The sequence below is a fragment of the Lutzomyia longipalpis genome, chromosome 3 (assembly GCF_024334085.1).
Source record: "Lutzomyia longipalpis isolate SR_M1_2022 chromosome 3, ASM2433408v1".
Lineage (NCBI taxonomy): Eukaryota > Metazoa > Arthropoda > Insecta > Diptera > Psychodidae > Lutzomyia > Lutzomyia longipalpis.
In genome coordinates this window covers 6,029,869-6,044,460 of record NC_074709.1, presented here as the reverse complement: position 1 = coordinate 6,044,460, position 14,592 = coordinate 6,029,869, and the positions used below count along the sequence as shown (strand labels likewise).

Genomic DNA, 14,592 nt, shown 5'->3' with positions numbered 1-14,592 from the left:
AAAATTTTTTTTCGATTTTCAGACCTAAACAGACGCAGATTGAGAAGCAAATGCCTATAAAGTACTAAATTCGAGTTGTGAAAGTACTACATTCAACACATAACAGTACTAAACTTAGTTATTCGGGTGTTATGAAAGAGTGGTTATCCGAATAAAAATCTTCAGTTTTTGGGAAATATTTAAATTATTTTTCAAAAAATTAAAAATATTCAACAGATAAAAACATTGATTCAAATTCAATAAAAATAAATTTCTGAGTGTACAGAGGACACATCAGGGTTAACATAAGAAAAAAACAAGAAATAAATTCTTCTATATTGAAAACTTTATCAAGAAAAAAGAATCATTTTAGAGTCATATTAAATCCTTCTTACAAGTTAAAAAAAAACTTTAAGGACAAGAAGTTTAAAAGTCTCTTGTGAATGATGTCTTCTAATTAACGATTAAGTCTACCCCAACTTTCACTCTATTAACACAGAATTATATCTTTTCTTTCGGAAGGGGGGAGGAGGAAGAATAACTTTCTGTTTACTCATTGATCGAACACTGTTTGACCGGAGAAAAAAAAAGTTTATCAGCAAATCGTCTGGCATGCGGAGGGATAGAAAAGTTGTGAAGAAAAAGTTTATATACTCACTTTATTTCCAATATCTAAGGCTTGACGAATATTCTCACTCATTCCGTGATGTTCTAACGCTAAGAACATTGTATTTAGGACTATACATAACGTAATTGCTAATTCAAACAGTGGATCCTTAACTACCTACAAAAGAGAATGTAAATGAGGAAAAATTATTACGGGCTGTGCTACATAATGGCCCACCCCCTTCCGCATCATCGTACTTTGTATAAAACATTTTGGAACTGTAGCCAGCCCTCGTAGTCTATACAGCATTGAACACATCTGTCACAGTTTCGATCAGGAAGATCATCTGCAAAAGTTTTTTTTTAATAATAATTTATTTTTATTCAGAGCTTTAAATAGATTCATGGAAATTGAAATGTGTAAATGTTTGAAGGAGGAAATTACCTAGAACAACAATTTGTGATAGATATTCAGGATGAAGAGCATACACGTTGTGCTTCTTCATCCGTGCAATATTTCCGTTGCACTTGATTATTCGCACTTCTCGCGGTGATAGCGCCAACGTAACGGGCGTTACATCCCGATGGAGTTGCTAATTGTGTGGTGAATGGGGAAATTGAAAAGAATCCCATTAATTTTGGAACAATTCCAACAATTTTCAAACACTTTTCCCACAACTACTGGGCAGATAAAAAGAAGAAGCAAAAAAACATCGTCCTTTACCTCAATATTGGCCGCATGAAGCAACTCCATAGCCAAATCCTGCTCATCGTGGTCATCCACAACGCCAGAATCATCGAGGGAAGACTCACGATTTACTCCACCACCCTCGCTGGCATTGGAGCTCGCCTGGCGACTGGTGGGTAGAAGTTGACCCCTGTAATTGGCTCCTGAAATGTGTGAAAATCGAATTAGCTCACAGAGGGAGCGAGAAGAGAGGGAGACTGGATGAGCACTGTTACACTAAATCCTCTAATGATGGTGCACCGGGGACATGGGAAGGACGCAAAAAAGCTCTTTTCCTGCACTACACCACATTAATTAATGTTGCTGCACCAAGGATATATATACCCAACCAAACCAACCCATTTTCAGTTAGGAAAATTTTCTATTTTACTCCACATCCCACACACTTTTGCACCCACCATGAGAGAGATAAACCAAATAAATTTTTTAACACACCCCAACATCCTTTTCCGTAAATTGAAGAGGGAGAAAGGATGTTGTATAGTGGTTGATTACGAGTTTTTACGGAGAATATGTTGTCTTGTATTAATTCATTGCAGATTGCGAACTAATAAATTGTGTTATTTTTTTTTACATGCGGGATTTCCAATTGAAACTTTTCTTTACGGGAAAAAATTAGTCAACGTATATGAGGCAATTTAAGCAATTAAAAAACAAGAAATAATGAAAAGTTTATACGTAAAATAGCTTGGAAGACCGACTTTAGTTTAATTTTTGCATAAAAAATTATAAAATCCTTAAAACTGCATGAAACTGAACATTTTACATGGGAAAATGTGAGAGAAAACTTCATGTTTTGTCTCTCTTACTCTCAAACAAAAATTATTAAAAATCCTTAAGCTCATAAAAGTAAGGTATAGTCCCCTTAAGAAATATTCTAAAAGCTGCATAATTGTGAAATCTTAAGATTAACATATAATTTATTTTTCACGTTAAATATTCCTAGAATGAGAGACCTAAGCTACGACCAATCAACGCGGCTCCTGCTAAAATGTTTCAATGTCAAAGCAGTTGCTAATTAATGTCCGCCATTTTTTTTTTAGCAAGAGTTGTTTATAAAAGTTTTCAGTTGCTCAGAATTATTTCTGATCAAATTTTGGCTTCTTTAGAGATAAAGTAACAGAAATCTTCTACTCTCGGTGGGATTTTTGTTTAATACAATTGAAACACATTGCCTTTTTATGAATTCAGCACCTTTTGTGGTTATTTTTAGAACTTACAATGCTTTCTAGATATTATCTTTCGCTTCTTAAAACTATTAACTCTTGGAGGATCGAGGTTTCTAACCTCAAAAGTTTGACCTTCATTTTCTCTCAAAAGAAAATATTTTTCCAAGTTTTCTTTCAATGATATTGAAGTAATGAAACTTTTCTATACACAGATGTAGAAATTATCACGAAATATTAAATAGATTTTAATTATATGGCGATTGAAAAAAGTCGAATTGGCCACTTTGGCCAGCAAAATCCTTCAAGGGTGAAATTGACACTGTTTGGTACTGTAGCGCCACCTGTAGGAGTTTTTCGAAGTCGATATATTTTAGACATTTCTATGCACTTTTAGGCATTTGGTATGAACTAAACATAGATCCAACTTTACAGCTTTATAATGTCTAAACGGCTTGACCGATCTTTAAGATTGTACGGCTTAACTGATGTTTTATTTCTGTTTTTTTTTTCAATGAGAATGAACACTGAAATCCTTAAACTAAATTAATTAATTAATTGCAAAATTATATTGGGTTGTCCAATATTTATTCGGATTTCTAACTTAACATATTTACCATTATATTCAATGGGGATGAATAAGACAGAAAATCAAAATTATACCTACTGAATTTATGTGAATATTTTAGGTTAGAAATTCATGTAAATATTGTAAAAACCAATAAAAATTAATAAAGCTGAAAAATATGGTTATTTCCAGCTAATGCCGAGAAAATATTCAAAGCTACTTCTGAACGATACAAATGCTCAGCTGCTAGCTGGAGCCGTCTCAAATTGTTCTCGCTTAGGTCTCTCTGCTTTTTCAATTGGAATTTAGTACTTCTCCCCCTCATTGTTTTTTTTTTGCATATACCCTAAAGTCCATACAGAGGGTTGAATTTTACTTAAAGGAGCCGTATTTTTTCACTTTTCCCAGCTTTTCCAGCATCAACTTTCAAGCAAAAACTTTTAACGACCGCCCATAAAATTATCCCATTCATTTTCTTTATATTTTCAAAAAAAGAAAGGGTAGTTGTTCCCCAATTACTGCCCATTACCTATTTTTGTACAAACTCTCTGTGTAAAATATGAAAGAAAATTTTTCCCTGAAATTGAATAGAATAAATCTGACGTCGTGAGAATATTTTCTTTTGAAAAATAAATTTGAAGAAAAAGGTGGAGTAATAACAGGGAAGAATTTGAGCTGATGGAAGAAATGTGAGGGAACTTTTTTTTTCCAATTTGATTGAAATGAAGGAAAATATGAGACGCGAATGGGAATTAATTGAGTGGATTTTGATTTCTTACCTAGTGGATGGAGGGTGTTGGGATTTTGAGTTGTGCTCTGAACGGTCACCCCTCGACCCCGCTGTATGGCTAAAGCTGCACGTGGACTTGGACTTGGACTTGGTGTCACGGATCGTCCATTTTTTGGCTGAAAAGCAAAATCAGAAGATTTTTTTAAAAGGAAATTCTTTAAGAGTTATTTGAAGGAATTCTCACCTGATTGTTGCTATTGCCCTCCTTTGTTTTCACTTTTCTCTTTCGTGTCTTCTTACGTGAGTAGCTGGCAAGGAGGACTCCTTTGCGTGTGTCAATCTTCTTCCTTTGATTCTTATTTAATTTCTTCACATTCAATTTGGACGGATCGAAACTGAATGTGGAATCATCCCTGTGATCTAATAAGTCTTTTTTTCTTTCCTGAAAAAAATATTCACAAAATGAAGCTTCATTGAAAGACTTTGAAGCAAATCTATTTAATATCTTGAATAATGCTGCCATGTCTTGGAAATTAAATTTCATTATGTGGGGAATTTAATTGTGCGGCTTTAATATTAATTCCTTCCAAAGATGCCACATATTGCTTTATCGATTAACACACCAATTTGTATGTTCTGTTCTAATTAATAGTGCATAGAAACGTTTTCTCACATAATTTATTAAGCAATTGGCAGCTCTCAAATTGAGAATTTTAGTTTTTAAAGAGAATCTGAGTTTGAAAAGTCATTTAAAGATTTTTTTATCGTTGTTTAATTGAAATATTTCAACCTCTGTAAAATTTCTAGAATGACCCCATAAAAATCTAAAATAATTATCCATTAAGGTACTTAAGCTAATAAACAATAATAAAATAGTTTTTATGGACTCTAAATATGTATTAAAATTAATTTTAAATTTATTAACACTTGGAGGACTTTACTGGTAATCACTGCCAATTCGACTTTTTTAAACCGTTATAGATTAAAATCTATCCACCTTATCTTGATAATTTCTATATCTATGTGTAGGCGGATTCAAATACAACAAGTTCGTCAAAAGAAAATCCGGAAAAATGTTTTCTTTATAATAGAAAATTAAGCTCAAAGTTTGAGGTTAGAAATTCGAGTCCTCCAAGTGTTAACTAATCCACTTTATGTCGAATTGTCGAAAGTTTATCATCTCACAATTAAGTGCCATTGAATACTGTATAATGTTTGCTAAACAATCCCAAAATAATCCCATTATCTATTCAATTTGAATTTGATTTTCGGTGAACCCATAAAAGGGTGGAGTCAAAAGGTTAAATGGTGGGTTCTGTGGGGACGCGCCGTATAAAGAGAAAACCAAAATATCCATCAAACGCAAACGCCCCTTAATCACATTCAATTTGTCCCCTTAAACTGTTGATATCACACACCCACCTCAAGTGTTATTTGTGCTTCCTCTTCATATGCCAGCGCCACGACGGCCAGCATTAGGTTAATGAGATAGAAGGAACCAAAGAAAACGACGACGGTGAAAAAAGTAACACTCATGGGGCCAGATGTGGCTAAAATCTGAAAAGCAACAAAATTTAAAAATATTGCATAATAAGCAAAATTTTGCTTTTAATATGCATTTTGAGTGCATAAAGACTTGATAATAGGGGGTGTGTGAAAGCTGTAAAATAGCAATTCTCACCATATTGTAAACATTTTCCCAGTAATCGAGGGTTATTAGCTGGAAAGTGGTGAGCATGGACCACATAAAATTATCGAAACTTGTGTAACCGTAATTTGGATTCTCGCCTATACATAAACACGTGTAGCCTGCAATAATGAAAGGGGATGAAATTAGATGAATTGACGCATTTTGTTAGTGTGCAACATTTTACAATCTACACATAGTATGAGATTTAATGAAAATTAGAATAAATTACATAAAAGGCATTTGCATAAAACGAGATTTTCTGCCGTTTTATTTAAACCAAATACGGTAGTAAACGTAGAAAGGAAAAGTTTTAAGTTAGGTAATTTTTTATGTGAATTATAAATTAAAATTTTGTATTAATTTTGGTATATTTAGGAGCTTTGGGAAGCTTGAATTTTCTTTTGAAAAGCTCTCAAAAAAGCATGAGAGTTTCTAAGGATGTTAGATAAGACACTTAGATTCCTTCAAGTTCTTCCACTTAAAGTTTTTGGTAAAGAAATCCATTTAGCGCTAAACAATCAATATTAACCCTTGGAGGATTTCGCTGGCCATCGTGGCCAATTCGACCTTTTAAATTGTCAAAAAATGAAATCTTTTTAACCTATCGTGGTAAATTCTACATTTACATTGTGTAGAGAGGTTCAATAACTTAAAGTTCGTCGAAAGAAAATTTGGAAAAACTTTTTCTTTTCAGGAGAAAATTGAGATCAAAGTTTTGAAGTTAGAAATATCGGATCCTCCAAGGATTAATTGGATTAATCCAATTTTGTCCAGGATTTTTTTTTGATATTTCTACAAATTCTAACTTTAAAATTGTCTAAAAAAAAGTCAACTTTTTAATTCATTTTTAAGGATGTGTTGTAAACAGAAGTTTTTCCAAATGAAGAATTTTAATATTTTTAATGCAAAATTTTAAGATTTTTTTATTATGGTATTGAAAACTGACTTTATTTTCACATTTTTTAGTAAGACCAACATCTTCAGATTTTAGTTTATATTTAATCAGCATTATCATTATAATTCATTTGCGATTAATTGCCATGAAAAACAAACTAGAAAAACTTTCTTATAACACCATAAATGCATGAATTATGGATGAATAAAGACGCCATGAAATAATTTTTGCCGACTTTAGCTGTGAATTAACTTGGTGAAAAGGCTGGAAATGATGGCGTATGAATATGCCTTGTGACTGTAAAAGTTTATTTAAGTGTTTCCAACTGAAATCTCTTCCAACAAAGCAAATTGTCTCAAGGATTCTGAGGATGCTCTCCTTCACCAGAAGTGCAAATGAACACAAGTATGGTGGGTTTGGAGAAGTTGGTGAAATGTGAAAATTCGGTGTTTGGATGTGTGTTCCATGGGTAATAGATTTTAACTAAATGATAACTTTCTTGTATATGTGTGTGTGTGGAAAACTTTGAGAAAACAGCGTATAAAGTCTTCATTTACTCGTATTTCACTTTATAATTTACTCCTTTTGCTGCTTTTGCTTATAAGGACGTTAGGAGTAAATGGTTCTGGTGTGAAGGATGTGAAAAGTTCTAAACGAAAGGGATCTCTCGACAATGTAATATAGTTATATTTTACCTGAAGGACAGTGACGGGCACCGGTTAGATTTCCACACAATAAAGGAATTCCTTCTTCATCGTATATCCAATTTTCGGTATCATTCACCCAACTGGAAGAGAAAATTTTCACTCTCTGTAAACTTCTTTATAACTCAGCACATAAAATTCTTTTTCTTCCAACTCTCTCTCTATCTGTTATTTTGGCTTGAAAAGTCTTTTGCTGTTTTTTTTTAAGTAAAAGAATATGTTTCTTACCTCATCCATTCTTCTGCTGTACTATTCCAGTCCTCTGGAAGATGTCTAACACATTTATTTCTAAGCTCTCCCATATAAACCTACACACAGGAAGATAAGGGAAAACTTTGTCACTTTTATTTCTTTTTTTTTACATTTGCGGAATTCATAGCGAGGTATGGATTATGTACAATATTCTATGAAAAATTAATGAAGAAAAAAAACTTAAATATCACAGAGAAAATATTCAGAGTGTGTGTGCAGAATAAATGCTAAAAGTAACTAGCTGCAGTGAAATGCATGGAATATTTCTTGGGTCAATTCCCAAATGGATAAACATGAGGCAAATGATTTATTTTTAATGGAATTTTGCATGAGAAAATCTGGAATAAAAGATTCCTTTGAGGGAATTTCTTGTATCTACTATTGGAATAGAAAGTTCAATTTCTTGCAGTACTTTATTATGTATGCCAAGCTGAATTATTGCACTGATGCATTACAAAATGATTGTACTCTACAGGGTGAAGAATAAGTTTTGATTTTTTTTTTACTTTGGTACAAAGAGCATTTCACAAATAATTATTCTTTATTCGCTAAAATTTTTATTTAATGTGCTGATTTAAATAAAATTTTGGGATCGATTCTGTTAAAAATCTTTTCGTTTTCTTACAATTCGTCAGTTAAAAGATTTTTGGTAGTCTATGAAAAAATTTAATAAGATTTTGGCTGTTTATTTCTTCCTTTAAGGGCCTTATTTAGTGACCAAGAAACCCTTGAAATTCGCTTGAAACCTTGAAAATTCAGTACTTTTCCTAGTCTTTGTCTTAAATCTTTCTGTTTTCTGAAAAAATTTTCTTCAAGGAATGACAATAGAATAATTTCGAACAATCAATTGTCAAAATCTTACAAAAATTTCTATAAGTTAAAAGAAAAGAAAAAGACTTTTTACAGAATCATCCCCAAATTCTATTTTTTTTAAATCTTGAAGTCCTTAATAGAAGAAAAGGATTAAAATTGAAATAATTAGTCGTAAAACATGTTTATCGAAAATCTTGATTTTATTTTAAAGTTGACACAATTTACGACATTTCGAAGACTTAATTTGTGATTCATTATCCCTTAAGAGCATAGAAGGAATTATTTAGTTTGATTTCTAACTTTTTCTCCCACAATGTCAAAATCTAGCAAAATCTTTTAATTTGTAAGACAATAAAAGTTTTTTTTGGTAGAATCGACCCCTAAATTGTATTTTTGCATAATAAATAAACTCGTTATTATTCCAATTCAATAAGAAAATGTTTTCAAAGAAAATTAAATAAAATTTTTCCAAGTAATGAAGTGAAATTTAAAGCACATTCTGAGTGCATTTCTTGTGGTACATTTAATATTCTTGAATTACTAATGAGAAATACGAGGAAGCATTAAAATTCTCCTCAACTCCTTGAGTTTTCCTTCCCCATTGTCAAGCTCTAATTATTTCTCCTTTAATCGCGATAATATAAATGGGATTAATGAGATTAAATGTGCGGGATTTCAGGAAGGGGGGTTTGGTGAGGATTTAATTAATGTCAAATAGCACATGAAGTGATATAATTAAATTCAAAATGTGCGATACTTTGAGGTGTGTGTTTGACACTGTGATTTGTGGGGATGATACTCAAATTCCCACGGGGATGGTGTGGGTGAGAATTACCTGGAGAGCAAAAAGGGCAAAAACCATCAAACAGAAAATTGTAAGAGTCATTACTTCCGCTAATTGACGAAATGAATGAAGGAGTGCGTTGATGATGACTTTAAGTCCTGTGAATGAGAAGGAGAAAGAACATTAGAAAACATTCCCCCCATTGTGGGTGGGCGAGGACGGGTGGGTGTCAAGAACAGAAGTTCCGAGAAGGTTGAAAATTTTTTGGGGGTGAAGCATTATTTTCTTATTTTTTTTTTCCTCTCTCTTCTTCTATATGTAATGGTGGGATAAATTGGCCACATCCCAAGTAAATATTAATTTAATGGTAGAAATTTTCGGGGTGGGTTATAACACAACACAATTATTATTACCTGGCATTATGGAAATAGTTTTGAGTGCTCTCAGCACACGAAATGTTCGCAATCCAGCCAAATTTCCAACTTCCATGCCTATTGTAGCGTAGCCGCTGGTAATTACAACAAAGTCCAGCCAGTTCCATGGATTTCTCAGGTACGTGTATTTATTCAGAACAAACCCTTTGGCAATAATTTTAATTACCATCTCAGCTGAGTAGATCACCAAGAATATATATCTGAAAATTGAAAGGTTTATGGTTTGTAGAGAAAAGTCACCTGCTCTTCCACTCCCCGTTCTCCCCTAAATAACCCAAAATTGGGTGGCTCATAAAATATATAAGAGCTTCTATTTATTCAATCCATTTCTCAGGTGCTCTCTTTGGCATACATACTATATTATATGTAGGTTGGGGTACATCCCCCATTCATGTAAAATCATCCCCCATTTACCCAAATGATCTTCCTAAAACACTGTGTGTGTGGTATTAGTCCATTTTGAAAAATTTACAACGGTTTCTGCATTATAAAAATTCATCTGCAATGCGTCCTTTTTGGAAAGCAATAAATTACGCCATTTCTTGACGAATATTTTTTACAAGGACAAACGACAATATAAAATAATAATTTATTTGCTAGAACGTCAACTAGAATGGATAGAATTATAAAAATTAGCTGTATTTAGGATATCCTTATGTTATTTCAAATTTGAAAAAGAAAATGGCGTTCAGCAACGCTTGGATTTCAATATGGCGGCCTTAGTGAAAAACGTTATTTTACAAAGGCTTTTAAATTGTAATTTTTTTCGTTTCTTTTTAAAATAAAACGCGCGTAGGGAAATTCTTAATTCTTTCGAATTAGAATTAAGAAATGAGTAAGAAAGATTATAAGAATACGAATAAGATATCTTAGATACAGCCAATTTTTTTTATTCATCTGGTCATTTTAGTCGACGTTCTAGGATATAAACCGTAAGAAAAGCCAATAATTAAACCACTGAGATGCTAAAGGCTTGATTTCTCTAACGTAAATTACCTAAGAAAATCAGTATTAAAGCTCCCCATTCTCCTTGATTTCTTTTCGGAGAATTTAACTGAAATCTCAAGTCGATTTGTGGGTGAAAAAGAAACGAAAGAAAATGATGGAGCAAATACATCATTATCATTATTCATATGAGGTTGTGAGGTGCGGGAGGATGGGATGATGGAAAGGCAAATAATGATGTAAAAGTACCATCCTTAACTCCTTCTCGATGCTTTTTTCCACGCACTTTTCTTCTGCCACACGCACCGAAGCATTTTCCACTTTATCCCTTAACACGTGATACCCACCATTTGTTGTGGGTGGTCTCTCCCGCAACCAAAAAGCCACCGAGAGTGCTTAAGGAGGAAAAAACATGACGCATGGGGATAAATTTGGGCGGGGGTGGCTGGTTGAGAAATTTTATGTGCAATAAGTGGGAATATCATTTAAGTGCGTATACAACAAGCTGCGGAGGAAAATCAACTGCCGCCATCGATTCTTATAGGCACTTTCCCTCCTATGAAACGTGCCTCTCATACCAATGTAGCATAAACACAGAACAACCAACCACCTCCCCAAATACATAGCACACAGATGGAATAAACGGCCTTCTCGCACCCCTGAAAGTGCTCATCCTGCTCAAAAGTTCTTCAGATGGCTTCTTGTACATATATTTATGTACTTACTCTGCCTCCTCCACAGTCTCAGTCATGGCGAGAAAGACACAGTTGAGGAGGATCGTGGTCATCACGATGTAGTCGAAGAATTGATTGGTGGCCAGGTACACGCAGGCACGTCGCGTTGGACTCCAAGGAGTAAAGCAGAACAGACTCTTGGTGCCCGTGAAGCGATGGATGTAGTTCTTACGGAAGCGCTTTGATACAACACAGAAAGTCTGTAAAAAGGTAAAAAATGGAATTGAAATGGAATGGAATTGAATTAATTAATTTCATTTATTTTATTTTCTTTTGATTAATCAATTTGTTAGGAATTGGATGAGGAGGAGAATGGATAAAGTAACACAACCCTTTTGTAAAAAAAAAAAGATGAAAGACGTTGAAGCCGCCATCTTAGATCTTTCAAGACGCTTAAGATCTTTCGTCTTACATTTCACAAAACTTGCAAATAAAATTAATCCAAAGAAAGTCTATATCTTAGTGATTATCCTTCTATACTGTAAGTAAAGGTATCTGATAATTCTTAATTAATCTAAGAATCATATAAGAACTAATTGTAAAATCTAACTCTTAGAACGCTCAGTGATTATTTTGTAAAACAGAAAAAAACAATATTTTCTTTATCATTTTATTTCATCGATATTTTTTATACAATTCTAAGCCTATTTACAATTTAACAGCAATTTAGTTTTAAAGTTCTTTCGTCATTTTCTTGCGTTTTTCATGGTTTTTCTAAAGCAAAATTCGCTATCCACGAAATTCATTTACTTACGCTATGTAAATGTCCCAAATTAACCACACCATTCGCTTATACAAAAAATGCGCGAAAATATTCCACCTGCACTGCAGGTCTTTTAGGGACAACGAATGCGCACAAGCCCTCTATATTTGCGCATGGAGAACTTTGGAATCCCCCTTCAGTGCTCGCGCGCAATGTACGCGGCAACAATCGCGGCAATCGCGCGACACTTCGGAGAACTTCGTGCCTGGAACATCACCACATTGGCCATTGAATTTCCTTGGACAAGTCTTTTCATTTCCAACCAGCTCGGCAGACTAGACGCGTGTGCGTGGAAGCTGTGAATTTTCACCAAATTCAGCACTTCCTGCTTGGTTTTTTGAGAAAATGAGAGCTAAGGTATGTGCCAGAGTGTTGCTAGAGGTGTTTGTGAAGAAAATTCAGTGGAAATTTTGGTGATTTTTTGGTGAAAATTGTATTTAAAAAAGTCCACCCAACAACACGTGTTGGGCCGACTTTTTGCGCAGTTTTCCTCAAGAAAAGAATAAATTCTCTGTGAAATGAATGAATGAAATGCAAATAATACATCAAAATTTCCTCTTTGTGTGGTATTTTGTGGAAAAATCAAGGAAAACTTGATTTGATTTGAACATAACCTCAAAGTTTTTCCGGATGTTACTCATGGGGGTACATTTCTATCTATTTTAGTGGCGCAAGAAGCGTATGCGGAGGTTGAAGCGGAAGCGCAGAAAGATGCGTGCGAGGTCCAAGTAAATCTACATGAGGTAAATGCGAGAAAATGTGATTTCCACGCTAAATCATTTTCCCTGACATCTGTTTAAATTTTTCCTGCAGACTTTGCTGTTCCATGTGTTCCGGACAGGAGATGACGAATGGTGGAGGGTGACATCGCCTGAGATTGTTAAGAAGCTCCATATCAGAAAATAAATCGATATTTCACTGTTGGAACACGAGAAAACCGTCTTTTAAATCCACGTTGTATGGGGGCGCCGTAAGATTGCTCAGCGTTGTAATGAATTATTCATTTTTGGCCATATAAAATTTCCATTGTTGCCCATTTGGCGGATTCTCTCTCAGAGGCAAAGGGAGGATTTCCACTTAATTTTCGGGGCTGTTGCTCTCGGCGATTCTCCTCAGATGGAGGCTGTTTTTGGGAGTGAGGAAGGGGATTGATTGAGGCGCTCGTGGACCCTATAAATTTGAGCTTAATCAAGTGATTTCCGCTCGGATCGCCCTCACATGGAATCAAACCCATAAATTTTGCCCCGTCTAATCTTTTCAATCCCCCCGAGAGACTTCTTGATCGGCATTTTCTGACCCTCTCTGACCCATTTGCATGGGGGGCCCTTTTCCATCTCTATACAAGCGAGAATCGTATCCAAACATCCTCTTGTGGATTGTAATTAATTGAGAGATGACGAGGAGGGGTGTGAGGAGGACTAAACGTCTCAAGGGGACCTAAATTGCAAATTGGAGAGGCGGGAAAAATGCTTAGGCGAGCTAATTTGCCTCCTCTTCTTCATCCTCCTTACAAGGAATCGGGATTTACGCCTCCCCAGGGGTTCACGGGATTTTTTGGCAGCTCATAGCTCTCAAAAGCCCATCACGCTAATTTAAATCTTTTTATTTTTTTAGTTAAAATTTTACAGGGTGTTGTAAAAGAATCAATCAGACGAGTTAAAGTACAGTGCTGAAAATAGTTGCGCAAATTATTTTTTTTGTAGCAGAATTCTGTAATCTATAGCAGAAATAAATGATTTTTCTATTTTAATTTGATTGTGTTTTAATGATTCTAAAAGGATCGAACGAAAATATATTAAATTTTTGTTTTTAGAGCTTCTCTTTATGCCTTAGGGTGCTGTGATCATTTTTGCCCCACGCGCTTTATTCAGTGAAAATCAGTTGTACGTGAAAAATGGTTAAAAAGTCCGGAAAATTGAAGGAAAGTTCATAATCAGCAAATTACTAACTAAATGAAAATAGTTGAGAGCAAACGTAAAAAACTGTTCATTTTTCGAAGAACAGAGCGGGTAACATTTGACCCCTAAAAGACATTTGGAAATAAATGCCTTCAATAAGAGGAGTCTCTTTTGAGAGCAAGTGAAAATAAATGTTTTTATTTTTCTTAAACTTGGTTTTCCGATGTTGGTAACATTTTAAGACTTATTATTGAAGAAATGAAATGAAATGAAATGAATGAGTAAGAAAATCACTTTCAGCCATCTTAGGTGCGACGCCATCTTGTGATTTTTCTCAAAACACAAAAGTAGGTTTTTCTCAGGATCTACTGGATGGATTTTGATGGGGTAAAAAGCAAATGAAAGAAGAAATATCAATGCAGATTTTTATGTACCAGAATTTTGAATTTCCATTCTGGGGCTGAGAAAAGTGGAAAAATGTGACTTTTGTTTAGATATTTTTGACGTTTTTCCACTTTTCTCAGCTCTAGAATGGAATTTCAAAATTAAAGGTAAAGTTAATATTATTCAAGACTCTTTTTCACGGGAAAATAATTATCAATGTTTAGGGAAGATTTTCATACCCTTTTCGTAGTTTAAAATTTTAATTGAGCTTTCCACAAGAAAAAAATAAATTTTCCAATTTTAAAGAGGCTTCTTACTCCAAGGATTCTCTTCCTCCATTCTTTATGATTCTTCAAATATTTTTTTTATCGAAAAATCCCTAAAATCCATTGAGCAACAAACAATCATCGTAATCCTTTTCATGTTTTATTTGTAATTCCATTGAAGGACAATATTTTCCTTCATAGGAATTATCACATCGTATTAACAATTTAATTCA

The 14,592-nt window shown here is 34.1% G+C and overlaps 1 protein-coding gene and 1 long non-coding RNA gene across 4 annotated transcripts in view; one reads left to right on the top strand and one right to left on the bottom strand.

Moving 5' to 3' along the window:
- The window catches only part of LOC129791650 (sodium channel protein 60E), a 99,587-nt gene that overhangs the window by 23,012 nt on the left and 61,983 nt on the right, over positions 1-14,592 (bottom strand). For all 3 annotated transcript variants that reach the window (XM_055829905.1, XM_055829906.1, XM_055829908.1), the window contains exons 4-16: positions 11,040-11,248; positions 9,349-9,569; positions 8,987-9,093; positions 7,315-7,394; positions 7,078-7,169; positions 5,479-5,606; positions 5,220-5,354; positions 4,042-4,239; positions 3,847-3,973; positions 1,310-1,476; positions 1,031-1,178; positions 844-932; positions 638-763 (exon numbers count right to left, since the gene is read on the bottom strand). In XM_055829905.1, coding sequence (XP_055685880.1) covers positions 638-763; positions 844-932; positions 1,031-1,178; positions 1,310-1,476; positions 3,847-3,973; positions 4,042-4,239; positions 5,220-5,354; positions 5,479-5,606; positions 7,078-7,169; positions 7,315-7,394; positions 8,987-9,093; positions 9,349-9,569; positions 11,040-11,248 — 1,827 coding nt within the window. The remainder of the gene's footprint in view (positions 1-637; positions 764-843; positions 933-1,030; positions 1,179-1,309; positions 1,477-3,846; positions 3,974-4,041; positions 4,240-5,219; positions 5,355-5,478; positions 5,607-7,077; positions 7,170-7,314; positions 7,395-8,986; positions 9,094-9,348; positions 9,570-11,039; positions 11,249-14,592) is intronic.
- Positions 12,003-12,748, top strand: LOC129791654 (uncharacterized). The gene is made up of 3 exons (XR_008750734.1): positions 12,003-12,168; positions 12,478-12,554; positions 12,625-12,748. It is a non-coding gene; the product is annotated as an uncharacterized LOC129791654 (long non-coding RNA).